Source organism: Pogona vitticeps, chromosome 2 (assembly GCF_051106095.1).
Source record: "Pogona vitticeps strain Pit_001003342236 chromosome 2, PviZW2.1, whole genome shotgun sequence".
In the NCBI taxonomy this organism is placed as follows: domain Eukaryota; kingdom Metazoa; phylum Chordata; class Lepidosauria; order Squamata; family Agamidae; genus Pogona; species Pogona vitticeps.
The window spans coordinates 139869309-139895522 of NC_135784.1; the positions used below are offsets into that span (position 1 = coordinate 139869309).

Consider the following 26214-nt stretch of genomic DNA (forward strand, 5'->3'; position numbering starts at 1 on the left):
AGTGGTTTGAGTTTAGTTCCCAGTTGTGCCTCTTGCAAGTACAGCCAGGCTGTGTGGACTGGGGCAAGCTTTACAGTCCCAGGGCGCCCCCAGAAGAAGGGAATGGTAAACCACTTCTGAGTACTCTACCTGGAAACCCTTAAAAGGGATTGCCTTAATCAGAATTGACTTGATGGTACATTATTATTGTTATTATGTTTACCCCTCAAGCATGTTTACTACACTAGTAACTACCAGTGCTCTTTGAAAGCAAATTAAAGCTTTCAAACCTGATTTTGTTCATTTACTGGTGACTCCTAGGACTGTTGTTTGGTTGGTTTAGGGCTGGTTAGCTACAGAGCACAGAAGTCGGGGTACAACCCCAGAGTGGATCCAAAATTAGCTTTGTAAAATTTCACTCAGAGGGTAATCTAATTTGCCTTATTGGGACAAAAGGCTGCTTTTATGAGACCCAGAGGCAAGGATTTGTGTCACAGTACTAGCTGCTGCTAAAACATAAGGAGTAGAGAGGGCTTTATTCTTCTTACAACATGAATAGTTTTTCTGTTAAGATTCTCAGTCATCCAGGTGTGGTTATCTCGAAGCTGAAGACTGAGGAAGCTGCTTGGATGAGTAGCGAAACATTTCAACCTAACAAGAAAGAAGTCCAGTTGCAATGACTCAACTTCCACATAAATGATTGTCTTGGTGGATCAGGCTCCAAGACAGGAACTAAGCAATGCCTTTTATCAAGAATACTGCAGAAAATTTGTGTGGGGAGGGGGCTTTGAATATCTAACATGATCTAATATCCATAGCAAAAAAGAAGAAGCAGAAGCAGTGGGTGAAATCTAGTTGCTTGTTTCAGCAAGAGCAGACCCACTGAATAATGGGACATCAACAGTTATTAAGTGCCACTGATTCAATGGGCACTTTAATGGGTTGGAGGCTAACAAGCCAGTACAAAAGGCTTTCCAGTTTAGAAGTAAAACACTATGGGTTCAAAAATGGAGTGTGGTGGGGCGATAACTGAACAAAGCACAGCTTTTCAGCACCTTGAAGGGAAATATGTTGATTGTGGCACCATTACCTTATCCTACTTCGTAGATCACCAGAGATCAACATACACGCAGTGTTGCAGTGAAAATAGCATTGCCAGTTTCTTCTCCAGGAATCGTCTCAGGTGCAGGGACAACACATGCTTTATGCGTCACTAGACAAGGGCATCTCAGTATAATCCCCTTTTGCTTTAACAAAGCTAGCTTAGACCATCTGAATAGGGTTGGAGGTATTATAGGGCAGGCCACCATCCTGGGAGGAAGAGAAGCAGCTGGTTTGCCTTGGGCATCTTCAAAGATGTTGGTTTCTCCCATGGCTGAGCGGAACAAGGAATCCATCCTGGAAGTGTTGGCTGACTATGTGGATGATACATGCTCTACTTTTGGGCTGGAACTGGGATCTGGGACAGGACAGCATGTGGTGCACTTTGCCCAGGCTCTGCCGACTGTCACCTGGCAACCTTCGGAGATCAATCCAGCTTCCCAACAGAGGTATAACAGCACTTGTGATGACAGCAGGGGGGTCGGGGTCAGGTGGTCCACCTTGTATGGATCATGCCTTTGTCCCCTGCAGCCAGAAACAGGAGGCGGCTGGTTTCAATCTCAGTAATAGTAGTAAGGCAAAAGGGATGGTTAAGACCTGTGTAATTTTATTAAACCTTTATTGAAGACAACCAATTACAAAAAAAAAAAAAAAAAAAAAAAACCAACACAAATTAAAAAATTAAATTATCCTCATGCTGTATAGGAAATATAATTTCAAGAAATAGCTAAGTGAAGAATGGGGCCCCTGGAGACCTCTGGATGTTAAGACTGCTGAATGAATGACTTAACGTTTGCCTTGTCATGCTGTATTATAGAATCATCTGTAACAGGAACTGGGTTTGGCCAGGTAGCTGCTGGTTGTAATACTTGGCATTGCTGTGGATGTTTATCTTAATTGTGTGCCTTGTGTGTAGATTAAAGTTTAGTGTGAGCAGCATGTGCTAATTTATGTGAGAGATAAGAAAAGTCTTGGAACTGTGGTAGGGGAAATCAAGGATATTAGTTATAGTGCATTTTATTAAAAAAAATCCAAATAATGGACTACTGCAATCTTTAAAGAGAGAAGGGATATGTCCCAATATGTTTAGGGAATTTTCCAGATGGTCCATGAAGGAATGCTCCAGCTATATTTAATTTTTAGTGCAGTATTCCCACAAAATGTCATTTGCCTATTTTTAATGCAAGAGAGCCAGGGTTGCAGCATGGGAGAATTCCTCTTTAGTGAGTGTCATCTGATGGGTATCTTCCCCTTCTCTCCAAAATCTTATCCTTCTCAGTAAATATTAGGGCAAAAACTAAGCGAGCTCAAAATGACATGGGTGCCAATGTAGAGCTGAACTGCTTCTGACCAGTTAACTCCACGTACAGTACTACTAGTGACCTATGACAGACACACAGAGTCACAGTCTATATTGCAGTCATACCTGAATTATTAAGACTTTCTTATTATTTCCTAGTAACTAAAACATTCCAGTTTTAGATCTAAGGAAGGAAAGAAGGAAGGAAAACTGCCTATTCGCCTTGAAGAATCAAATTTAATACATCTGGGTCTCTCCTCTTCCCAAAACAGACAGAGACCCCTACATGGATTGATTTATTAAATATGTAGCATATGTACACATCAGGAAAGGCATTTCATATCAATTTCATTAGCAAATTGTATTGCCATCCTGAAGCAAGTGCCGTTATAAGGTGTGGGGGCTTGTGGAAAATAACGTTCCCAATTTACAGTTCTTTCTTTGCAGCATCTCTGCTTACATCCGTGCCACCAAGGTGACCAACGTCCGAGAGCCCCTCTCCATAGATGTGTCCCAGCCGTGGGACCAGTGGGGCGGCCTGTGCCAAAGCTGTTGTGACTTCATTGTCATCATCAATTTGCTGCACATGACTGACCAAAACCTAGAGGTATAACACTGAAACCAGGGGACACGTATCCCAGTGGTCTTGATAAAGTCCATGGACTGGGCTTACTATGTGTCAGCTTCTTTTGTGGGTAGCGAAGAGCAGAAGATGAGCACTTAATCTGATTTAACCCTTTTGTTGTTGTTGTTGTAGGGGATGTTTAAAGGCATAGGACAACTGTTGAAGCCTGGGGGCATTTGCTTGGCCTATGGTGTAAGTACACAAGAAAATCTGTCCTAACTGCGGATCTGTCAGGCTTGACAATTTACACCAAATGTAAATCTTGTATTCAAGATGATCGGAAGCTTATGTCCTCCGAGTGTAGCTTTCGAGTTAAGTCTCAAATATCGCAAGGGCTCCTTGAGGACTTCAGGGAGGAAAGGAAAGCCTGAGGAACTTCCTGCTGCCTCCTGCTGGGGCACAGAATTCCCCCAGCTACAACCACAGGACTGTTTGATGATCCTCATGCCCTAAGCACGAAGGGGAAACAGGTTTTCAAACAGCTTTTTTTTGCACTTGTAGCTTATCTTAATGTTTTGGTAGGGAAGGCTACATTATTTCACAGAGATTTTTTTAGTGTTTTTGTCACTGTCGTGGTTTTTTAAGTGATTTTTGATATTCTTAGGAAAATGGCTTTGGGCCATTTATAGAAAATCTTTCCATAAATAAAGCCTATAAAGTGCAAATTTATAGGGGGGGGGGAATGAGAAAAATACAGGAAGCAGTAGCAAACAAATAGCATCCATGAAGAACTAGGGGGCTTACTAATTAGGACTATTATTTCTTAAGTCAGGGTAGAGAACTAGTTGATTGATAGTTGAGGGGGGGCATGAATACAGCTTGGGTTCAATCTATCTGAAGAATTGTATCTGCATATGGGCCTTCTTGGTGCTTAAGATTGTCAGAGGAGGCTCTCCTCCTGCTCCCATTGCCAGTACAGGCACAGCTGATGGGGACACACAGGAGAGGGCCTTCTCTATGGCGGCTTCCAGGCTTTGGAATGCTCTCCTCCCTTGGGAGGTCAGGATGCCCCCCCCTTTTATTCTTCCGCCAGCTGCTGAAGACCTGAATTTCAGGCAGGCTTTTAACAATCATGACAGAGTCCCTGAATACCTTTTTTAAAAGTTAAGATAGGTTTTAACATGTGTTTGTAATTATTCAGTGTATTTTAATTAGTTTTACTTTGTTTTTCAATGTATAACTTGTTTTAATTTTAGTATTTGTATACTGGAGTGTAAGCCACCTCGAGTCCTTTTATCAGGAGAGAGGTGGCCTATAAGTAAGACAAGTAAATAAATTATTCCTGTCAGAATTAGCCAATGGTCAGGGGTGATATGATTTGAGATCTAACACATGGAAGTACAGCCCCCCCAAAAAATTAAAGTCTGTTTTGGACTCTTTCTTCAACCAGACTTTCTCTTTCCATTGGTTTAAAAAGTGTCTTGTTTTGATCTAGTGCTTCCTCTGAGCCCCTGGCTTTTTCCCAAATTAATTTAGTATTCTTTCTACTCAGTCCTTGGCCAAAGAATAGAGTATTGCATCCCTTTGGTGGCCGAAGTGTAAATCCTCTGTTTCCACTCTCTAGCCCTTTGCCATTAATGGAATCATCATCCCAGAGAGCAATGTACAACTTGACAAAATGCTCCAGACCAGGTAAGCAAACGTTGGGGGTCTGGATGATCCCCTTTGAAGCTTCTATTGAGATTCCTTTCTGTTGTACCCCCCCATGTCCCAATGAGATATCCAGATGTAAGTGGGAGAATAACTTATAAAGTATTTAGAATTACACACTATTACACTTAATATGTAGAAACATGAATTGGGGGTGATGCAGCAGGAATCCTTCAAGCTAATTTTCCATGTTCAAACCCTTAACATAGGATACTTTTACATGACAGGAATCCCGAGTGGGGGCTAAAAGATGTGGAGGAGCTTCGGCAACTGGCAAACGCTAATGCTCTCCGGCTTGAACGCATGGTAAGAAAGCAGCACAGGCCAACTGATCATATTTCAGAGAACAATGAAACAAAACAGCTGGAAACTCTACCACTCTCTTTTGCCCCAGCGCTGCTATATCTCTGGCTGCTTCTATTTTGCTTATGCCCACTTAACTCTGGGCCTCTTCTTCCTCTTCAGCTGGAGATGCCTGAATTCACCAAATGCCTGATCTTTCGGCGGAGGGAGATGTGATCTCTAGCTACCAGGTAGCCAAAGCCAGGATGGCAGTGGTTAGAGGAAAATGTAACCATTAAATTCTGATTAAAATGGATGTTTCTGCAATTTCTTTTAGGCATTTGGCTTGAGCCATGGGTTTAGAAAAGCCTTCTCTGCACTCCAAAGCTACTGAGTGGCTCTTGCTTGAGCCATGTTACGTCTATGCTAGCATATCAGACCAAAAAAAACAAAAAAGGAAAAAAAATATAAAGACAAAAATGTTGTGGCACCTTAGACTCTAATTTAATGTGAGCTTGTCTGAGGAAGTGGACTTGTCCACAAAAGCTCACATTTAAATGTGACATCTGAGGAAGTGCCACATTTTTGTCTTCTTTATTTTTTCTTTTCACCCTGAGTGATTGTTTCCCTTTTCATGTCACTTCCTGCAGCAATGGTTCCAACTTAACTAAACTGTAAAAAAATGACCTATCCACAAAGTGACAGCCCCACAACCTAGAAGGAAGCAGAAACTGAAGTTTTAAATTACTTGTTTTAATTGTCACTGGTTCCATTTGGCCTACACCAGCCACTAAGTAAAAGAGACAAGTTTTCAAAAGCAGTGAGAGTAAATGGGGGGGGGGGGGCGGGGCTGAGAAGGGAACAGGGGAGGTACACAGGCCTAGGACTGGTTGTGGTTCTCGTAAGATATTGAGGGAGGACACAGAGGGCTCTTGAGCTCATCCATAGGCAGGAATGTTGTCAGAGTGAAGGCCACTTGATTGGCAAGATGCAACCACAGAGTACTTTGGGGAGAGGGTTAGGAGGCAGGTCCAGGTCATGCTGTGAATTGGACCCCCATTTACTCTGCATCTAGAGCATGCTTAAATGCTGTTTCCCCACAAGAGAGCAGCTTCCTGTAATGGTGCACATATGAGAGACTGCCTCCAACATTTGCTCTGCGAGCCATCTAATGCAGAGCCAGGTGAGTCGACCCACGAACCACTTTCCCTCCACAGGCAAGGAGCAACATGGAAGGGTATCTAAACACAACTGTCTTTGCTCCTACCCAGAGAATCTTTTAGCAGCATTTTAGACAGGGATACATGACAGGGGATTACTGACAGCCAGTGGGAGACTAGCTAAGACAAGGGCTCAGCTTTCCACTCCCCACTGCAGGGATGGTGCAAGGTAACAGCAATGGTGTAGCAAGTACAGCAGTGACCAAGAGATGATAGTGTTATAATGTCTTAGAGACCCAGCCCTCCTTTTTCCTCATAAGCCAAGTGACTAGTCAAAAGAAATGAGCTGAGCTTCTCCACTCCCTCCTTGTGCCTGCTGCACCTGGGTAGGAGCCTGTTGGGGAGGTGGCTGCTGCTGCGGTGGACCTCCAGGGGGCGCCATCTGCAAGGACATAGTTGGAGAGGTTACCAAAATGAGCCATCTGAAGACAGAGTTCCCCTACTACATAAATGACCAGACCAAAGGGTTTCCACCTCAGCCCTTCAGTTGGGAATGAGTTCCTTAGGCTGGCATAAGGATTTGGAACAGGAGGACTTCAGGATATCACCGTAGCCCAGTATCACATCAGAAGAAAAACCTGTTACCCTGAAAGAGCTGATGGAAGACTCACCTGTTGGTACATAGGCTGTTGTCCTGACATGTAAGGCTGCTGGGGTGGCAGGCTATTCAAACCCGATTCCTGGCCAGGGAGCGTTGACATGAGGTTCTAAGCAGGAGCAGGGAGGGGAGAGAGAAAAATGTGCTTGTCTGAGCTCCCATGAGTCCAAGAAGTCCCCATTCTGAATAGCAGGCAGAGCATTTTGGAGCATGTTAGGCATTTCCCTCCACCCCTCGATCCTAGCAGGCCTACCCTCAACACATCCGCACCACACAGCAGAGAAAACACAGGCAGCCAAGGACAATATTTTTTCTCACCTGCATGTTGTAGGGCTGGTAACCCATAGAGACCGACTGATTGCCCATGTAGCCCATTGTGCTGCCAGACTGAGGAGGAGCCTGTGCCATGGCAGGGATGGTCTGGGTTTGAGAAGGGGCAGCTGCATTCTGCAAGGGAAAGAAAGACGGGGCGGGCAAAGACATAAAGTCCCGGGCCAAGATAAAGATAAAGGCACAGGGCAGCAAAGAGATTCTGAATTTCATTTCCAAAGGAAGTACCAACTGGCAGGAAGTTATACAAAAGGCTCATAATTTTTACAAATTAGCAAGCTTCATTTTTATAATATTTGCTCCGGGCCTTTCTGCCAAACAAGACAAAGCCACACACATGGTTTCCTCTGTTTGATCCTCACAACCCTGTATGGTTGATCAAGCAGAGAAGTGATGATTAGCCCACAGGCAGCAATGATGAGCTTCATAGCTCAAGTGCATTTTAACTTTGGGGTTTCTCCAGCTCTAGTCCAATACTCTGAATTGTTAGACCATCCCGCCCCCCTTTCTCCTCATAACAGTCCACCCCATCCTGTTATTTGGGAGAAAAAGGATCTCAGAATCATACTTGCCTGGTAGCCCTGGGTAGGCGTAGGCTGATAAGAAGAATAGGCAGGATTTGTAGTGGGCACTGCCTGCCCTTGTGCAGCCGTCTGCCCACTGTTAGTGCCCGCCGAGTACATGTAGGTGCTCACCATGTTGGGATCTAAAACGGAGGGAAAGAATGAGGAAACTCCACAGTCTGTATACTGTGACAATAACTGCACACCATCAAGTCAATTCTGACTCACGGTGACTCTTCTCAGGGTTTTCCAAGTGGAGAGTACCCAGGAGTGATTTACCATTCCCTTCTTCTGGGGGGCACCCTGGGATTGGGCAGCTTGCCCAAGGCTACACAGCCTGGCTTTTGTCCCAGGAGGCCCAGGGGAGAATCAAACCCACAACCTCTGGTTCCGTAGCCAGCTTCCATATACTATGTTGTTTAGTCATTAAGTCGTGTCCGACTCTTCGTGAGCCCATGGACCAGAGCACGCCAGGCCCTTCTGTCTTCCACTGCCTCCCGGAATTGGGTCAAATTCACGTTGGTTGCTTCGATGACAGTACCTAACCATCTCATCCTCTGTCGTCCCCTTCTCTTGCCTTTTCCATATATTATACCTACACCCAATTTCAGCTGCTTTTAGTAAATAGCCAAGGCGCCCCCCCCCTTTACTTTTTTCAGGCTTCTCTTACCTGTTCCTGCTACAGGCATTGCCGTGTAAGGCCCAGTGCTGCCTTGGGCTGGCTGGCTCATGTACACGGTATGCATAGGCGAGCCTTCCACAGAACCTGCTGGGCTGAAGGTGGCTGGGAAGCTTGTAGGGCCGGAGGGCTGGTAGATCACCCCGCTGGTCGCTGGCATGGCCTGCAACTGGGAAGACAAGAAGCAGGGTTAGAGGGGGTGGGCAGGCCGCTGCTGTACATGCCAAATTAATAAAGGGGAAAGGTTTGCAAAAAAGAATCCTGGACGGCTCCGCTCCTCTCACCTGGGCATAAGGCAGGGAGAAAGCAGGCATCTGGGCCCTCATCTGGATGGTCTGCTTCTGCTGCTCCAGCCGCATCTGCCGCTCCTTTTCTTGTTCCTGAAGGCGCTGGATTGCCAACTGCCGCTGCACCTCCAGATACTCCTAATTGGTTGAAATACACAACACAGGGTGCTTTAGCCTTTGGAGGTCAAAGAGATTCTTGCCCCTCCACACACTGGGCACACGGGAGGGCAGGCCTCACCTGTTTCTTCTGCCGCATGATTTCCAGCTTCTGAGCCAGCTGGATTTGACGCTGACGCTCCGCCTCCTCAGCAGCACGGCGCAGCTTTTCTCGGTGCTCCTCCCTCAGAGCGTTGAGGGCTCCCCGGGCATCCCGGATCTGGGCCAGTTTATCCTGAAGTCCTTCATAATACACTGAATGGGAGAGAGGCTCCACTTTAGCCCCCTTCCCTGGGAACAATAGGAGCTAAAGCTCCTCTGCTCTAGAAGGAAAAGGGGTGGGGGTCATATCCTAAGCAAAGGGCCTCAAGCACCAAGCCACCCTCCCTCTTCTTCCCACCCCAACCCTACAACTAGGGGGAGATCTTAGTGTCTTTTGGAGCTAAACGAGGAAGGCAGTTCATGTCCATGATTCAACAAGGGGAAAAGAAAGGAACCCTCCCCCCCAAACTGCTGCACAGCCATTCCCATAGACTTCAGCTCTGGAAACATACAGCGGCGCTCATCCAGCTGGTTCAGCAGCTCCAAGAGCTGAGGGTGCATGCTGTTGATGGACTGAAAGAGTGAGAGAACCGCAGAGTCGTTGGTGATGCTCCTGCCCCGCAGGTGGTTGCTCTTCATGCGGTTGACGAAGGTGGTGACGGCATTCTGCAAGGCCTTCAGGAACTGCTCGTGGCTCTCATCGGTTTCACCGTTTTGGTACTGCTGCTGAGGAGACATGGAAAGCCAGGAACATGAAGCCCCAATTCCTAACTCTTTTCAGGTTACGATACTGGTACTGCTTCTTTGAAGGGGCTTTTTACAGTCTAGGATTTCCTCTCCCTCACTTTGCCTAGAAAACTGAAATCTCTAAAAAGAGAGCACATGCACAGCCGTTTTGGCCTTCTCAGGACAAAGCTTCCCTGAACACTTCTGCTCCTGCAAGAGTGAGCAGCAACAGGTGCTCACCAAGTGGCAGCAGTCTATAAAGAAGAAGCAGCGGCTGGGGTTCATGCAGCATCACAGAGAAACACTGGTGGGAGAAGACAGAACAGGGAGGTGACTCTTACCTCTACCACACTAAGTGCAGCAGGCTGAACCTCAGCTGGCTGAGAGGCTGGCTCCCCCATGGAGAGTGGGGCTGAAGGCGTGGGGCTCTTGCGCACTTCCTCCTGTTTCTTTTCCCAGTAATTACGGTTCAGGTACCGAGCCAACTGCCAGGAAATATGAGAGGGCAGGAAACAACTCGGTCAAGGTCTACCAAGACCAAATGCAAACTGACTTAAAGGAGCCGGGAAAAGGTGTCTGTGTCTTACCTCAGGGTCGATGTCCTCAGCAAGAGGTGCCGAAGAGTTCTGAAACGAGACACACAATTGCATTCACCACCCTGGCAAAAACTGACACAGTGAGTTGTATCTCCACAAGCCAGCCCTCCTTAGGAGGTACACTGGGCCTGTCTCTAGCCTGAAGGCAGAAGAGGCTGTGCAAGCAGAAGAGGTGCAAGCAAAAGAGATGCCAGGGAGGGGAGGCTAATTCCCACTGCCAGACTCTAAATGGCCTTGGTTGGGCTTACACCACAGTACTCAGAATGCCATGTAGAAAAGTGCCATCTACATGGCATCAGGGAGCTTCAAACATAGCAGCTTCTTGTTCTTAATCCTGAAAGAACTTGGCCATTTTCCCTGCCTGCAGGTTTCTCCAGACAGATGGGCAACTTACCACAGGGGAAGAATAGAGGGTGCTGACTGGAGGAGCTGAAGAGGTGATTGGCGCTGGCTCAGCCTTAGGGTATGTGGAATAAGTGTTTTTCTGTCTCTGCAAAGGAAAAGGAAGAGAGAGGGGACAATACAGGACTGCTTTTTAATTCCTTCAAACGGCTGCACAATGGGCCACAAACTACTCTTCTTGCCTGTCATTATGAGACAAATTGGCAGGTAAAGGAAAAGCCAGCATGCTTCCAGGCAACACTTCCCTCAGTGCTTGAGTACCTCATTATGGCGCAGGCATGTGCAGGATGAGAAATGAAACAAGATTAATCCTGTTCACAAAAGACTTAAGGTCTCTTCACTGGATAACTAAGTATGGAAACTAGACAAACATTGTAATCATCTGGCCTTAATACAATATGGATGTTTTCTGAAATTAGTTTTGGGGTCCCTTACAACCACTTGATTAGCAGAGTGGTCATAAGGAATGCCTCTACATAAAGAAAAACCTCTCAGTTGCTTTGGGGCAATTTGAAATTAGGATGGTGTGACTCACAGAATAAGGGGAAAAAGAGCTACTGAAACTGTTTGGCTAGCTAAAAGAAGACCACAATGGAAGATCCAGACAGCATTCATGCCGTGGAAATCTCCCATCATCATCAAGACACAAACCAGCCTTTCCTTCTCCTCTGCCTCCGACTGTGACAGTGCAATGGCCAGCTGCAGCTCCTCTTCCTCTTGCAGGGCAGTTTCATCACGCTTGGGAGGCAACTATGGAAACAACAGCCATCACTGCAGCAACGAGGAGGAGCCAAAGACGGTGAACGTAGCAAGCCACCTCTATCTCTGTTGGCCAAGAGCTTACCTGGGACTGCTGTGAAAGGGGGCTGGTCAGGTACTCGGGTGGAAGCTCTGTGCTTGCAGATCCTTTGCCTTCTGCTTTCCTGGGTGGAGACAGAAGGAGTGAAGTCATGACCACTGCCCACCTCCTGGCTTCCTGACCAGGCAGGGGGAGGGCGGGGCAAGACAAAAGGCTCTTAGCAGCTGTGGCTGCTAAAATCTGGCAGGGTAATCCGGCATAAGCCAATTTAGCTTCCCCTCTGGAAGCTGCTCTCTGTAGGACAGAAGGATGAGCCAGATGGTGTAGGAATTGCACAGACCAGAGTTCACACATACAGAAGGGAAAGCTGCCAGAACACCCATCCTTCCCTGGGTTTTAGAACCAGCAACCCTCCATCTTCCAACTGTCAGATTCTGATACTTACTTATTAAGATGCTCATAGCAAGGTTCACACACCCGGACCTCTTTCTCAATACCAAATTTGGGAATGGTGGAGTACTTGGAGGAGCACTTCCCACAGAAAATCTGTCCACATGCCCGGCAGTGATGCTGCAAAACAAAGCAGGGAAGTTACCCATCACTGTCACTTGCTCCAAATGACCATTTTCTAGGACAGACATGGGCAAGACGTGGCCCAAAGGCCTCCACCTGCCTCGGACATTCAAAATTCACTTTTGACTCTAAACTGTGTTGGCAATGGAGCAATTCTGGCATGTTTGGGGGGGGGCCAGCACCCTGCCACATTTTTATTTAACGTTTGCCTCCAGAGGGGACAAGGAGGCCTTTTCAGTTTACCAAAAAAACCTACTTCTGTAAGAAACAATTGGGGGGGTGTCCCTCCAAGGTCCGGAGGTGGGTATGCATGGCTCGCAAACTTCTGCTGATTGCCCACCCCGGCACTAGTAGATGAGAAGCCTCAAAGGGGTGGTTCCAGTTCCCTTGGCTATTGGTAACAATGGCTCTTGTTATGTCAGGCTACCACATTAGGAGTATGGGACTGTGATGAGGACACTCACCTTACGAGTCACCACCCCAAACTGGACTCTGCATCGGTGGCATTCCTCGGCATCTACCCAGTCAGGAGCCTGTGGCACAGAAACAAAATAGTGACTCTGTAACTGAAGGGCCTTCCAAAAGCCCTGCAGTGATTCTAGCAGCACAATGAACATGTCTAAGAGCACTGCTATGCTAAAACAGATCACAGCCAGGGAAGAATATAGGCACAAACATGACATAGAAGAAAGGGGCAAGGGGGATTTGTTTAAGAGATTTCCCACAAGTCTGGCATCTAAACACAGAATCTGAAGGTGCTGAGGAAGAGAGGGGATGCTATTCTCTGAACCTCTGTCCCAGTCCACAACAGTTACAGGTACAGAGTGCTCAGCAGGAGCTGCACTACAAGTATAACAGGAGATGAAAAATTAAGCAGTTACTGGAGAAGCAGTTCTGCTGCCCAGTTCACAGTCCCTGGTGGACAAATGGAACGTGGTGTGTGCTCTTGTTTGTTTGCTTCCTTTTCATCTCATGCCTAATCAGATATTTCTCCTTGGGGACAGATTCAGCCCACATTCTCAGCAACAGAAATAATGTCAAGATGGGTTAGAATTACCACAGAAAAGTTCAAAACCACTTGCCCAGGACAGGATGTGTCCCTTTCCCAGTTGGGGCACTCACCCTCTCCGCTGCAAACATGGCATCACTTTCCTTGAACTCTGGGAAAACATGCCCTGCAGACAGATTGGCATTGTTACTCTCCTGGACTACAGGCACTGGACTAAAAGACACCCCTCAAAGGCTCTGCAAATTCTAGCCTCAGCTCCCTCCTTTTGCACAAATACATACAAGACATCAACAGACCCACAAACAACAGCCTCTCTGCCCATCACAGATGACATTTCATGGTACAGAGGGGATTTCATGGCTCAGCCACACAGGCCCCCCCCCCCCCACAAGAACACAGTCTGGTTGACTGCTTCACACCCTGATATTGCATCCCGCACCCTAGTATTACATGTGGCAAGAAAAGAAATGCTTTTTAAAAAACATAGAAATCCCCTTTAGCTTCAGCAAACACTGTTCCTTTAGGATTTGATTCTAAGAAAATGACATGTTATGTCAAGAGGTGGACAAACTCTCAGGGTCCAGAGGCATTTTTCATGGACCATACTAGTCCTCCAAAATGAAACTAGTGAAGACCAGAAATCCACTTCTGGTTTTTATGAAACTCTTGTACTGCAATGAATAAAAGGCACAAGGCGTCCAACTGTCATGCCTGGAGAGAAATCAAGGGTGGTTCAGGGATGACACAAAGAGGCGGGGGCTGCACGTAGACAACAGCCTGCATGGTTCCTGTTCACTGTGCTACTTCAAAAGCAGGCATTGCTTTTCCTGTCAGCAGGAATGAAAATTAGAGGGAATGTTGGCTGCAAGTCCAATCAGCAGTAGTGAACACAGCTAAAGGTGAAAGATGACAAGGGAGATAGTCTTAAGGGCCATAAATTCCCTCAGTCCTGCCTTAAAACAGCAAGCATCAAAAGGATCTATTCTTCCTATTGCTCTGCCCATCATGTTTAAGACATTACACTCCAGTGTGCTAGCACTCCAAATACTGACTGTCGGTGGAGTCTGCCAGTTAGGCAACAGGGCTGGGAAATGAGATGGCCTCCAACGCTTTGGCAGAATACAGCAACCAGAATTGCTATAGCACTTGAACACCAGTAACCCCATGAAAAAAAAGTCCTTGTAGTTCCTCAGAAGCCCAAATGGATATACACAGCTTATTCCCACTCTACCCAGCCCCAAACTTCGTATCGCAAGAAAAAAGCTCATCTTTCTTTACCTTCTACCTTCATGATCTGGTAAGTGTCCTGCACCACCTTGTACTTGGGCTCATTGCGAAAGGCATGCGCCCATGCCTGGATCAAGTACAGGATCTTGTTACGAACGTTAGCCTCAACCTGTCTCTGTGGAAACAGAAACAGTCAGGATCGGGCATGGCTCCCATGAGCAATGAACCCACAATCGTCATTAGAAACAGCACAAGCAGAACTCATTTGGGAAAAGACTCAGAAGTGCCTCAATCCATTTAGTAGCAGAACCTCAACTTCAATTCTGTCCCACCAAGCAATGCCTATATCTATGGGGGCCAAGAAAACTTTTCTTCTCAATGGTGCCTTGCTCAGGAAGAAACCTGTGCCTGATACAACTAGTGGTTGGGTGAAAACATTCTTTTTAAATCCGTCTGTGTTTACACTCCTTTGAGGTTCTTGTTAAGTAACATGCCGGAAGGATATCACCAAAAACATGAGGCTAGCACTGACTTCTTGATAAAGACACTCCCTTCACTTGTCACTGGGAAACCATCTGGATACTGTTGAAGGGGCAGATGGGAACACATTCTCTCCTCAAAAGATGAGAGCCTATTCTTACCTCACCATCCTTTGCAGATAAGGACTGAGAGGGCAGCAGGCCTCACTCACAAGCAACTCAAGCACTAGGAGCCAAACAGCTGGATGAAACAATCTAAATAAAATCACCTGTCCCTAAGCATGTGAAGCAGCTTTATGTCAAGGCAGCCACTAGTCCTTTAAACATAGAGTTGCCTATTCACACCAGCTCTCCAAGGTTTCAGACAGGAGGCAGCGCCAGCCAACCTGGACAAGTCTGTCTGTTAAATGAACCATATGCTTTACCACTGAGGCACTGGTTTATTTCATGATAAATTTCTGGTGAGACTTGTTTTATGATCATGTTTTATTTTTCAAGCGGTTCAATAATATTGTAGCTTAAATTGAAAAAAAAAGCAATATGATCAGAAGGCATTACACTTACCTTTCCATTATGGCCCTCAGTAGCTTTACCATTGCACTGTCTGGTCATGATCATATCGAGGCTTCTTGTAAATATATTGTTCTACTTGTAACATATTCTTTTGACCAACTTAACCTTGTGTAAAGAAAATCCCTTTGGCCTGTACAGAGCCTATCCAAATCCCATAGAAGCAGTGCTATACTGCTACATCATCTGTTCCTGAGGCACCCCTGAATACTTAACAGGGAGGGGAAATGGTCCATGTTACCTTCAGCAATTCCTTCAACTCCTCCATGGTCTGTTTGTTAGCCACTTCATCGTGGACTGTTTGACCACAGTTCTTCACCACAGATTCCAAGACCTATGTGGGAAACACACAAGAGTATGCACAATCCCTGATTAACTCTCCAAAGAGCAGCAGCAGCAGCAGCATAAAGTCTGTTCCTCCTTCTCTGAGAAAAGGTGTACTAGTAGCCTGTCTTACAGGCATGAGAAAAGACAACTTCCTGGAAACTCCAGAGACAGATTATATGCTGAGGAGTTCATAATCATTTAAGGTTACCTCCAGTGCATAGAGAGCCACATGAGGATTCTTGTCATTGACTTTCTTCTTTATTGCACCCACAGCATATTTAGCCCTGGAAAACAAAAAGCAGAGAACACCATTTCAGGTAAGTGAGATCCTGCAAGGACCCTACTGTCATTCTTCAGTTACACAAAGTGTACACATTACCGGCACTCACAAAATGTGCATGCTTAGTAAAGGAAGCCAAAAAAGCATTTCTTCTTCACAAGAGTCTAGGAAATAACACTTGCTTTGAACGCTTGTTCTGTTAATTAATAATTTAGATTTGTTACACTTTAAATATCAACAAACTGCTATTCACAGATGGCTCCTTTGATTTGCTAATCTTGTCTTCTGAAAAAATTGTGAGTGCTCAGATAATATAATGCACTGATTTCTAGACAGCATTTAGAGTGCACGAATAGGTTGCTCATTTGATAGGCCTGAGGGCATTTAAAGATGAGCAAGCTCATAGAGATACAGCGTAGTTAAGTAGCAAGAATGTTTGATTTCACTGTGAAAAGTTGCAAGTCTGCTCAGCAACAAAGCTGAGTGGATGTAGAAGATAATACTTGTCATTAACATTTGTTCTGTGAATGAATACAGTGAAATTCGCTAGACTTCAACAAACTGCTATTCACAGACGACTCATTTGATCAGCCAAAATGACCTTGTCTTCTGAAAAATTTGTGGATGATCAAAAGATATACCCTCCATATACTAAGTTGCACTGAATTCTGAGCAGTTTCTGCACTGACCTCTGAGCAAGACACACACAAGCTCAGTTAATCTTATCACAAAGAGTAATTAAGGAAAAATGAGAAAAAGTAGCACACACAGAGAATGGAGAATGTAAAGATCACTACAGGTCCTGGCACTTACTGGGTATCACCCTGACGAATCATATCACAAATCTGTAGGATGGATTCCCAGTCTGTCTCCAGCAAAAGTTGACTGGTAGCTTTATCTGCAAGACATGAAAATAATAATTAGCTTTCAGGTCAATCCCTATAATTGTGTTTGCTGTGGACAATAGAGGAAATCTGTCAGATTTTGAACATTTGTTCTGTGAATGAATTTGCTAGTAGAAATTACTGACAATGTCAGGCTGTTTTGTTATGTCACTGTGTTACTTCTCTACAATAATTTACTGCCTGCTACTTACAAGTGCTGGAGGAGCCTCATTTTCCTCCAACAACATAGTCACTGTGGTGTTGACAAGTGGGCCTAACCATAACCTCTGTCCTTCTATCTTTCCTTTGTTTAATCTCAGCTCTTCTGCTCCCTTAAATAATCATATCTTTTCTTCACTGCACCTTCTGAAGGCTGAAGCATTTTATGTGCACAATTCCTGTTATTAGAAACATTAAAACTGCAATTTTCTCAGGGCAGGAAGCTTTCAGGGAGAAGCATCTTCCTAGTATCACATCCATTCCCCCCCCCAAAAAAATTCTTCCACTATTACATTATCGTTAATGTAGTATTTTTACACCCATACATATAGCAAAGTCTAATTATTAACCATTAGTATATGGTCATTCTTTGTCCACCTGATCTTGCCCTCACCAACTTTCATTCCATTCTTGTAATTTATACAGAAAGCTTCATGAGGCCAAAGTTCCTCTTTGCAATGATAATCAAAGCTTCATTTTTAAATATAGCACACAGAAACAATAACACATGCTGTCATTCACTGATCTCTTTACCCCAAGAAATCTCATTTTGTTGACACTCCACATCTGAGCTGATAAACCTCAAACTTTTTCCTTATGACATTTGCCCTAATGTACACCATGTTCTCGCCTGACTCAGCGTCACTTCTGTACATGACCTGGCATTTCCTCATAGTTAAGTCACCCTGCAGAGCCTGATTTTAGTAGCGTAGTGAGATCATCACTACTGCAAAATAGGCTGGTCAACAATTATCCCCCCTCCTTTTTTTTTCTTCAAGGAAAAGAAATAATTTAAAATGGGCTGGACTAGTGAATTCTCAAACAAACCACCTTGCCCCAGTAATAAATTCCGTTTGCCACTAAATAACCTAGAATGGAAAACTTTACCACGTTTAGATAAAAGCGAACGTTTAGAAATGCCCAATCCGGACGGCCGGGGAAAAAAAGGGGAAACCGATGCCATTCTGGAGCTACAATCCACCGTGAGGATGGATGGCAGGCGCTTGGGCAAGGCAGGCTTCGTCACCCCTTTCAGGTCGGAGGCTTCGCCGGGCAGCAGAGCGCTTTGTGTCCCAACTGCTCCCAGGAGAGCAACATAAGGGATGATGACGGACGGGCTGTAAACAAGATCTGGATCGCTTTTCGAAGCCTCGTGTGGCTTCAGGCGCAACAGGAGCTGCCCCCCAAAAAGGAGGGGAAGCACCGGCCCAAAAGAGCCGCCGGTTGGGGGCTTTGGAAGAGCCTCAGGAAGGAAGAAAAAGGAGGGAGAACGAGAAACCTCGGCCAAGGGGGGGGCGGCCTTAAAGGAAAGGGCGGGGACTAAAGAGAGGGTCGGGGGCAAGGGCTGCTCCCAGGGCTCCCGTTCTCCTCCCAATACCTAGAAGTCGCTCGAAGGTCCCACCGCCTCGCCCCATGGCGCTCCCCGCTCAAGACAGGTACGACCGACTGCTGCCCCGCTTCCGCCTCGAACCCGTTTCCGCAGCCTAGGCCTTAACTTCCGGCTTCCGCTCGGTGCGAAGGCGGGCCTTCCGGCGGCACACGTTGGCGATTGGTCGGGGCGTAGCGGAGAACGCTGGTCACTCCGGAGTTCCAAAGCCAATGAATGCGTGAGAAAGGCGGCGCCTCCCCCCCCCCGCCGAATCCGGCCGGTTGCGGTGAGAATGGCTGGGCGCTGTAGTTCGACGTGCCTCCTTCTTGGGAGCTCGGGGGTGGGGAAGACCCTCCTGGTCAAGCGGCTGCAGAATATCCCGCGCATCGCCGCTCAAGGAGTGGGGGGGGGACGGAGGGCCGCGAAGCTCAGGGGCAGGGAGGTCCACGAAGGGAGTTGCCGCGGCTCAAAGAGGGGAAGAGGGTAGAACCGGTGTGGGCAACCTTGGGGACCGCCTGATCTTTAGGAGTTCAATTCCCAGAAGGCCCCCTCCAGCAGTGTCAATGCTAAGGGATGGTGGGAGTTGTAGTTTAAAAAAAAACGTTGAGGTCCAAAGGTTGCCCACCCTTATTGGCAATGCCGGCAGGAGAAGAGACCCCTCAGGACCCCTGAGGAGAAGGGTGGTATGCAAAATGTTTTGGACTACAACTCCCACAATCCCTTGCCATTGGCAGGGCTGGAGGGGGCTTCTGGGAAAGTCCCGCAGCCCGACTTTAGGGAAGAAGTCCACATATTACTCTCTTGGCTCACTGTTGAGGAGTGTGTTTGTCCCTTCATGCTTGACCCTGCGGGGTGGGGGTTGGGGGGCAGGTACGAAATGGGCCCTGCAAGGGCTTCCCATGATGAGAGAAGGTGGCTGAGCCTGTGGCTCAGTTCCTGCAAGGAAAGAGAGAGCGAGAGAGCCTTATGGCCCAGATACTTCCATACTCAGCTCTCTCCCAACATAGTCTGAGGTTGGGGAACGGGCGGGAAGGGATTTCTTTGGAATGTGGTCCAGAGGTTGCTCAAACTTCTTGTTCTGCCTCTCAGGCCCAACATTTGCGGTATTGTGTTGAAATCTACCCATAATCCCAGCACCACTTTCCTTAACAGCCTTCCCTTGCACAGCTGAGCTCCAAAGATGGTGCCAAGGACCTTGGTGAACCACCGGCTACGCTCCCTACGGTATGGCCTTTCTTGTCCTTGTTTTGGGTGTCTAGGTCTGTAGAAGCGGCTTAGGAAGGGACGACAAAGTTCTTTCCATGCAAAGGACCTCTCCAGTGTTTACCATGTTGTTATATATGGCAAACAGTTGCTGTATTCCCTCCTAAACTGTCTTTTTTTTTCAGTGTTCATGTTACTTCAGTTTAGGGGAGCCAAGCATCAGGAGAAAAGGCAGAAATGTGGTACACAATGTGCCTTAAGAAGTGGGTTGTAATCCACATTGCTCACAGTGGGTTAAGTCTGTTGTAAAGGTTCTGTAAAAGTTTGTATTTTTATGAACCGAACACAGGATAGCTTGAGGACACCAGATTAGGTATGAGCTTCTCAGAGCTTTCTACACAAGATACAAATGTTGCAACTTAAACCTGAGAGAGATTTAAACATTATATTTTAATTTTCTGTGGTGTGAAACACAGAGTCAGTAGGCTCCATGCTACTGCTAACTCGAACTCTATGCTTATAGCAGAGTTGACGCAAGTTGCAAATTATGTGAATCAGTGTGCCATTTCACACTTGGTAAATGAGTTAAGAGCCCTTGATTAATATTCAGGCTTTTAAGAGAGTTTCCAGCATCCATATGCCGTATACTTTATTTCAACTGTTTCCTTTTGAAACCTTGTTTTATATTGTTTTTGTTCAAACAAAATGTATATATGGATGCTTGGAGACCCATTTGAAAGGACTAAATACTGTATCAGTCAAGAGTTCTTAGGTCATTATCAATCGTGAAATGCCACATATTCACCCAGTTGGCAATTTGTGTCAACTGTGCAATTCACAATCTGACAGCCTGTTACTTTACTAATGAACCATTGTCCCCTTCTCCATTTTCTGTATTGCCACCTGGTCATAGGGCCAGGTATAAACAGGACTGTCATATAGACTAACTCTTATAGGAAATGGACTAGATCCATGAAAGGAAATGGACTACATCTACAAAACTCACATTTAAAGTGATGTTTTATCATTTTTTTAAAAAGTAGTTTTGCTGTCTGATATGCTTGCACAGACTAACATGGCTGCTACTTTGAAAATTACAACTATGAATAGAGTAGTTGCATTTCTTTAAACTATGGTGAACCTTTTGTTGGAAAAAGCTCACAATCAGACCTTGTACTCCTGCCAAGCCTTAATTTATGCTCTGTCCTCTTGACTGAACTGTGGTGTGTGTAAACCTTAATTGATCGCCATCCTTTTGCAGGTAGGCACAAACCTTACTGACCTTCTGCTAGGAAAGAAGATCACCATTCGAGAACTGGGGGGATGCATGGGCCCCATCTGGCCCAGTTACTATAGTGACTGCTGTTGCATCCTGGTGAGTGCCCTGTTCATATACTGTGTATAATTCAGTAGGTCAGAAGGCGATATAAGGGTTTGTTTGTTTTTCACTCCAACCTTTGTGATTGTTTCAGCCTCATACTTAATAGAGTTAAGTACAAGCTCTTGTGGGCAGGATTCATTGTACAATGCTGTTCTATTGTACACAGTACAGTATTCTGAGCTGCTGTTGCTAATACTTATACTTGCCTTCCACTATATTGGTTTCAGGATGAACTTCATCCTTTTAGGAAACTCACTCTGATCCTAGAAATGGCCAGGCAAGCTGTAGGCTGGGGCATATCAGTTAGAAGGATTTGTGCCTGTTTCCTGTCTTTTCCCTGGGGTATGAACAGTACTGTACTGGAAAGACTGGGTACTTGGGCAAAGGGCCTCTCCCTTCTTCTCACACTTGACCCCATTTCTCTCTGTCTTTCTTTCTCTCACAGTATATGATTGATGCTGCCAAGCCTACTCAGATTTCCTCCTCCTGTGTCCAACTTTTGTCACTCCTTTCTGCTGAACAGTTGGCATCAGTTCCTGTCCTCATTATTTTCAACAAGATGTAAGAAATGTTTAACTTGAATTCTTATGCAGGAAAAATGAGATTCAGGAGAAGGGTTTTGGTGGGCATTAGAGATTATTGGTAGCCAGGTCAACCCCAAAATTAGGGGAAAAAGTACCTCACAAGGTTTTGCTCTGGGGCTGCTTTTGGGGAACAGCTCAGTAGACGAATGAAAGCGTATGGCTGTTTTCTCTTCTGTTCTCTCTGGCTCTAGTGACCTCCCCTGCTACATGTCCTTGGTGGAGATGAAGTCATTATTCCGAATGCAGGACATCGTTGCCTTTGCCAAACAGCCCATCACTGTGGTGGAGACCAGTGCACGTGTGGGCACTGGCTTAGCCAATGTGTTGCAGTGGTTTCATTCCACCTTGCGTGGTTAAGATGGAACTTTTCTAGCCATTGGAGACAGACAGCTCTTCAACTCAGGGAATTTAATGGGACAAGAAGCAGAAGACAGCTAGGCAAAGGTAACTGAACTTGTTAGCTGGAGATGTGAATGAAGAAGTGACAGCAGACAAAATGTACACCCCCTGCGGGCAGAGGGAACAAGGTTGCGGCCACAAACCTGATATAGTTTTAACCTGAAAGTATGTATTTCCATATTTAAATTATTCAGTACAATGTATGTTTTGTTTGGCATGTTGAGAAGCCTTTATGATGTAGCAGGAGAACACTTCTGTGGGAGGAAACACCAACACTATCTGGTTACACATTTTTTAGAGCAATGCAATTCAACTGCCCATTAGGTTCAATGCTGGTTTAACATCTCTGCAGCTTAGAGCTTCTTTGCATGACCCTTTTTGTGTGGAATGCACAGTTGTTCCTTGGGATCCAAAACCGTAGCATTTTGTTATGAGGACAATGTAACTTCTCAACATTCTAAGAGCAATATTGTATAAAGATACAGTTCTGTTACATATTTGTGGCTCTGTGTCAAGGGCATATTTTGTACATAAAATGAAACTCGTTTTCTGCCAAATTCTTTTGTGAGTTACATTATTAGCTGCTGGCCCATCAAACTGGCCACGTGGAAGTAGCAAAATTGGACAGAGCAGGGGTGCAGTAAATGAGTTCAACTGCAAAGGATTCAGTGAGCCAGTATTCTCAACAAGCCAATTAGCCTGAGAATGTTTGAAGGAGCAAAATGATAACTACACTCATGTTTCTTTATACAGTGGTGCCTCACAAGATGAATGTAATTGGTTCTGTGAGAAGCGCTGTCTTGCGAAAAAAAATCATCTTGCGAAAAGTGGCAATGCATTCCTATGGGAACCTCACAAGACAAAATTTTTCATCTTGTGAGGCATTGGTCTCGGGGGGGGGGGAATCGCCTTGTGAAGCACGGCCATAGAAGAAGCCGTCTTGCGAGGCACCATAACAATCGAAAAAACCATTTTTTTTGTTCCGTGAGGCATTCGTCTTGCGAGGCACCACTGTATACTTTACCACCCTTTGGTCTCTCTCTGCTCTTTTCAGTCTCCTTTCCTTCCTTACATATTTAATCCTCTTATCCCTCCCAGTTTTTTCTTCTACAGTATTAACAGATCCATTAGCCTTTTATTATTCAGATCTCTTGACTTGTGGTAGGTACCCATGGAAACTACAACCATGCCCAGATGGAGATTTAAATAATTACAGGTCTGGTGCTCAGTAAATAACAAAAGCCCTGTCTTCATTCAGAGACACAGCATTTGCTGAAAATCCAAGAACAATTCTGTTTTGTTCATGTTGTTGGGTCATTTTTTCACTTGGAGCCTCTGTTAGCACCTCAATTAGTCACTAGTCACTTAAAACAACTATAGCAAGCATTCTTTTTTCTGAAGCCAAGACCTACTTGCTCCATAAAGCAATTCTAACAGCACAATTCTCTACATGTGTACTGTACTTAGAAGTCTCATTGAATCCAGCAGGGCTTCCATGTGAGATGCACAGGAATGCAATGTTAGTGATTTGTTCAGAACATCCAAGTTTGGGTGTGACTATAGCAAGAGGAAGTGGGCTATTAAAGGTATCCTGCTCACGGGCATCCCTCTCAAGAACCTAAAATTAATACTGTTGCCTTAGTTTTAAATTTTCTCTGCTTTGAGTTTGGTTCAAAAGTCATAATTTCATCAATTTACAAGCAAGAGAACATTGTAATTTGTTTGGGCTGTGCTAGTAGCATTAGTACAAGTGTGACTCCATTGATATAGAATATGGGATTGGGATGATTCAGTCCATACTTTTTTCCATTGATGTAAAAGCCAGTGCAAATTAGCCTGAACTTTTCTCCCTAAATCCATAGTTTTTTCCTCTGCTGCTAGGAGTTCAACTTTTTAAAATATTGGATTCATTCATATCTATTCAGGCAGTGTGATCACGTGGATGATGCAGAAAAGTATGTGCAGGGGTGCCAGTGGTTTGGTACAGTGCTATGGTAACTTGGGGAACAGTGTTAAAACCTCAGGAGCAGTGATTAGGACAAAGAGAAAGAAAGAGTAGGAAATTGCCTCTCAGTTCTTTTTTACATCTTATTAAGCTAGTAGCTATGCCTCCTGCGAATCAGACTGTTTGCCAATTTCCTCCTTTCTTCCATATATAGTTACCCTGAATTTACCCTGGGAAACTCCTTTTGAGGTGAAAATTCACAAGGGGTCAATTTGCTTTTTTCTTGCTGTGTAGTTGCAATATTATGTGTCCACTTACCTTGAAATGTGACAGCTGGTGTATGTGTCACATTAGAAGCTGGTGAATCTTCCCTTCAAAATATATACTTCAAATAAACATTCATAAAAATATAAGGAATTCTCCCCAACCCCCACTGTGATTTTCTGTGCCAGTCATCTCCCATCTAGTTCAACAACTGCCCCACCAGTTTCTTGGAACCTGGACCATAGAAAGTAGTATTGTCTGGAGATAAATAGTTCCAAAAGGTTCGTGCGATACCATCACCCTGCCTCACTCATTGGATTTTACAGGGGCTGCTCATCATATCACCCTCCACTTTTCCCACTGCTTCTGTATTATGTTTCTTAGTATGGAAAGTGTATAAAGCAGCAAAAGAGCAGAACAGCAGTACAAAGTGCCTACTAACTGCCAGCATGAGAAGCCTTCTGGAAAAGCCTAAAGGTACCGGCCTGGTTTCAATAGTTTTTCTCTCTAACCAGCAGAAATTGGCTTCCTGTTAGAATCGGTGGAAAAATCCAGGATTCTAGCATAGCTGTGACTTATCTGTGGCATATCTACCCAGTGATAAAAATCTAGCAGCAGAGGAAGAACTTTCTGGCCCTCCTACAAGAGATCTTATTCCAGATTATCATTTAATTAGTCTTTAGTTCAAACATCTAAAACTACAAGAGAGCTCCATGGAACTCAATAGAAGGTAAGGCTTCTGCATGGAATTAAGAGCTCAGTTTAGGCTGCAAGAAGGCCTGAAAGGTTAATCAATGAAATCATTGTCAGGTCCTTTCCCCCCACTCCGCAAATCCTGTAAACTGCAGAATTGATTTACTACAGGGTGTGTACACGTGATTAGAAGGACTTTAAAAGTAATTACAGAGATCACTGAACATAACATCTAACTGAAAGCCCCACCTTCTAAGGCAATACATGTCAGCGCTCGATTCTGTGGCCAGTCAGTATTGGGTGGCTTTCACGTCTGAGTTGTGAGCTTTCCACACACACCACAGTCTTCTAGGGACCTCTCCAACCAAATAGGAAAGCTATATATTTGAAAAATAAAAACAGGGCTGGCTGCTATGTGGGGCATGATGTTGGACTAAAAGGACTGTACTTGAGAGAAATAGTTCTTAAGCCAGTCCCTGGGCCAGTCAATGCTGGATCTGGAAGAACAAGAAAAATGTGTGATCCTTCTATCACTCATATCTATATAGGTGACAAAGCAGTCAGGTTTTAATTTTGTCACCATGACCCACACATGTACCATAGCATCTTTTTCTTATTATCACCTGGACTTTTTGTATTCTAGTTTACCAAGGTTCAAATCTGAAACATGTGAAGTGAAAGGGAAGAACACTTCTGAACAAGCACAGACTAGTTCCCTTACTATTGAGCGATATCAGTTTTTATACCTCTCAGAATATAAGGATTTTGCAGGATTCTCAGCCCCTGGGTCTGTATCTGCAACTCAATGTTCCCTTCCCCAGGATGATATCCTTTGGTGCTTTTACAGCTTTTATATGTCTCCCTCACATCGCCATTCTCAAAGCTCAGAATTAGAGATGGGGGTATTCGTATATGAATACCCTCGCACAGGTGGACATGACGAGGGTCCAGCCCCCCCCCCCCCGGGGCCGGACCGTCCACTCACCTTCCGCTGTTGCCGCGAACTCCGCGCTCCCTTCCTATCGCTCTGGAGCTCGTGGTCTGTGAGCCACTCTTTGACCTTGCAGCGAGGCTCGTCCTCCTGCCAGGAGTAGCTTGCAGACTGTGGCTCCGGAGCAATAGGAAGGGAGCGCGAAGCTCACGGCAACAGCGGAAGGTGAGTAGACGGTCTGGCCTGGCCCCGGGGGGGGGGGGCTGGACCCTCATGTCCATCTGTGAGGGGGTATTCGTATACAAATACTCCCATCTCTAGTCAGAATACCTCTCCTAATGCTTAATTACTGGCAGTGGAAGAGGTATTTTGAGTCCCCCCACGCTTTTGCCCTTCCACTACCACAGGAAAGCAGCCTTTCTGAAACTCATCTCCCCTTATGGATGCAAGCTCCACATCTTGACATTTTACAAAGGAAATAAAGGTTTCATAATAGTGCCTGGAAGTGCGTGAGAGCTGGTGAGAGATGATGGGCATGATAG

General features: G+C 45.4%; 3 protein-coding genes across 8 annotated transcripts; 2 read left to right on the forward strand and 1 right to left on the reverse strand.

The window, feature by feature from the left end:
- Positions 1-196: 196 nt before the first annotated feature.
- On the forward strand, positions 197-6006 carry LOC110090537 (methyltransferase-like 26 B). 2 transcript variants are annotated; one of them, XM_020814191.3, is made up of 6 exons: positions 197-1529; positions 2828-2987; positions 3138-3197; positions 4570-4637; positions 4883-4961; positions 5121-6006. In XM_020814191.3, exons 1-6 carry the CDS (start codon positions 1336-1338, stop codon positions 5172-5174), a joined length of 615 nt encoding a protein of 204 aa, XP_020669850.3. In that variant the 5' UTR covers positions 197-1335; the 3' UTR covers positions 5175-6006. The 2 variants fall into 2 exon arrangements, with proteins under 2 accessions (XP_020669850.3, XP_020669841.3); XM_020814182.3 differs by having other exon boundaries at positions 4883-6006.
- On the reverse strand, positions 5675-18433 carry HGS (hepatocyte growth factor-regulated tyrosine kinase substrate). Of its 3 annotated transcripts, none has more exons than XM_020814149.3 (21): positions 18282-18433; positions 16614-16698; positions 15729-15804; positions 15435-15527; positions 14196-14319; positions 13031-13083; positions 12373-12441; positions 11781-11905; positions 11381-11459; positions 11197-11286; positions 10529-10624; positions 10126-10164; positions 9880-10023; positions 9325-9538; positions 8853-9025; positions 8612-8752; positions 8319-8496; positions 7658-7791; positions 7074-7202; positions 6769-6864; positions 5675-6539 (listed from the first exon to the last, which is right to left on the reverse strand). In XM_020814149.3, the coding sequence occupies exons 1-21, from the start codon at positions 18316-18318 to the stop codon at positions 6426-6428; spliced, it is 2289 nt and encodes a 762-aa protein (XP_020669808.1). In that variant the 5' UTR covers positions 18319-18433; the 3' UTR covers positions 5675-6425. The 3 variants fall into 3 exon arrangements, with proteins under 3 accessions (XP_020669808.1, XP_020669798.1, XP_020669792.1); XM_020814139.3 differs by having other exon boundaries at positions 9325-9535; positions 11188-11286; XM_020814133.3 differs by having other exon boundaries at positions 11188-11286.
- A 65-nt stretch (positions 18434-18498) lies between these two features.
- Positions 18499-22396, forward strand: ARL16 (ARF like GTPase 16). Of its 3 annotated transcripts, none has more exons than XM_020814170.3 (5): positions 18499-18646; positions 19438-19496; positions 20737-20850; positions 21302-21417; positions 21632-22396. In XM_020814170.3, exons 1-5 carry the CDS (start codon positions 18565-18567, stop codon positions 21795-21797), a joined length of 537 nt encoding a protein of 178 aa, XP_020669829.1. In that variant the 5' UTR covers positions 18499-18564; the 3' UTR covers positions 21798-22396. The 3 variants fall into 3 exon arrangements, with proteins under 3 accessions (XP_020669829.1, XP_078240383.1, XP_020669820.3); XM_078384257.1 differs by having other exon boundaries at positions 18508-18558; positions 19425-19496; XM_020814161.3 differs by lacking the exon at positions 18499-18646 and adding an exon at positions 18686-18955 and having other exon boundaries at positions 19425-19496.
- Positions 22397-26214: the final 3818 nt, after the last annotated feature.

Coding starts and splice junctions, on each gene's coding strand:
- LOC110090537 (XM_020814182.3), top strand. CDS start 1,336: ATGTTGGTTTCTCCCATGGCTGAGCGGAACAAGGAATCCATCCTGGAA. Junction 3,198..4,569: donor GCATTTGCTTGGCCTATGGT/GTAAGTACACAA, acceptor TCCACTCTCTAG/CCCTTTGCCATTAATGGAAT. Junction 4,638..4,882: donor GACAAAATGCTCCAGACCAG/GTAAGCAAACGT, acceptor TTTACATGACAG/GAATCCCGAGTGGGGGCTAA.
- HGS (XM_020814133.3), bottom strand. CDS start 18,318: ATGGGGCGAGGCGGTGGGACCTTCGAGCGACTTCTAG. Junction 12,442..13,030: donor CCATGTTTGCAGCGGAGAGG/GTGAGTGCCCCA, acceptor TCTGTGCCACAG/GCTCCTGACTGGGTAGATGC. Junction 11,460..11,780: donor TGCTATGAGCATCTTAATAA/GTAAGTATCAGA, acceptor GTCTCCACCCAG/GAAAGCAGAAGGCAAAGGAT.
- ARL16 (XM_020814161.3), top strand. CDS start 18,836: ATGCTAAGGGATGGTGGGAGTTGTAGTTTAAAAAAAAACGTTGAGGTC. Junction 20,851..21,301: donor GTGACTGCTGTTGCATCCTG/GTGAGTGCCCTG, acceptor TTTCTCTCACAG/TATATGATTGATGCTGCCAA. Junction 21,418..21,631: donor CTCATTATTTTCAACAAGAT/GTAAGAAATGTT, acceptor CTCTGGCTCTAG/TGACCTCCCCTGCTACATGT.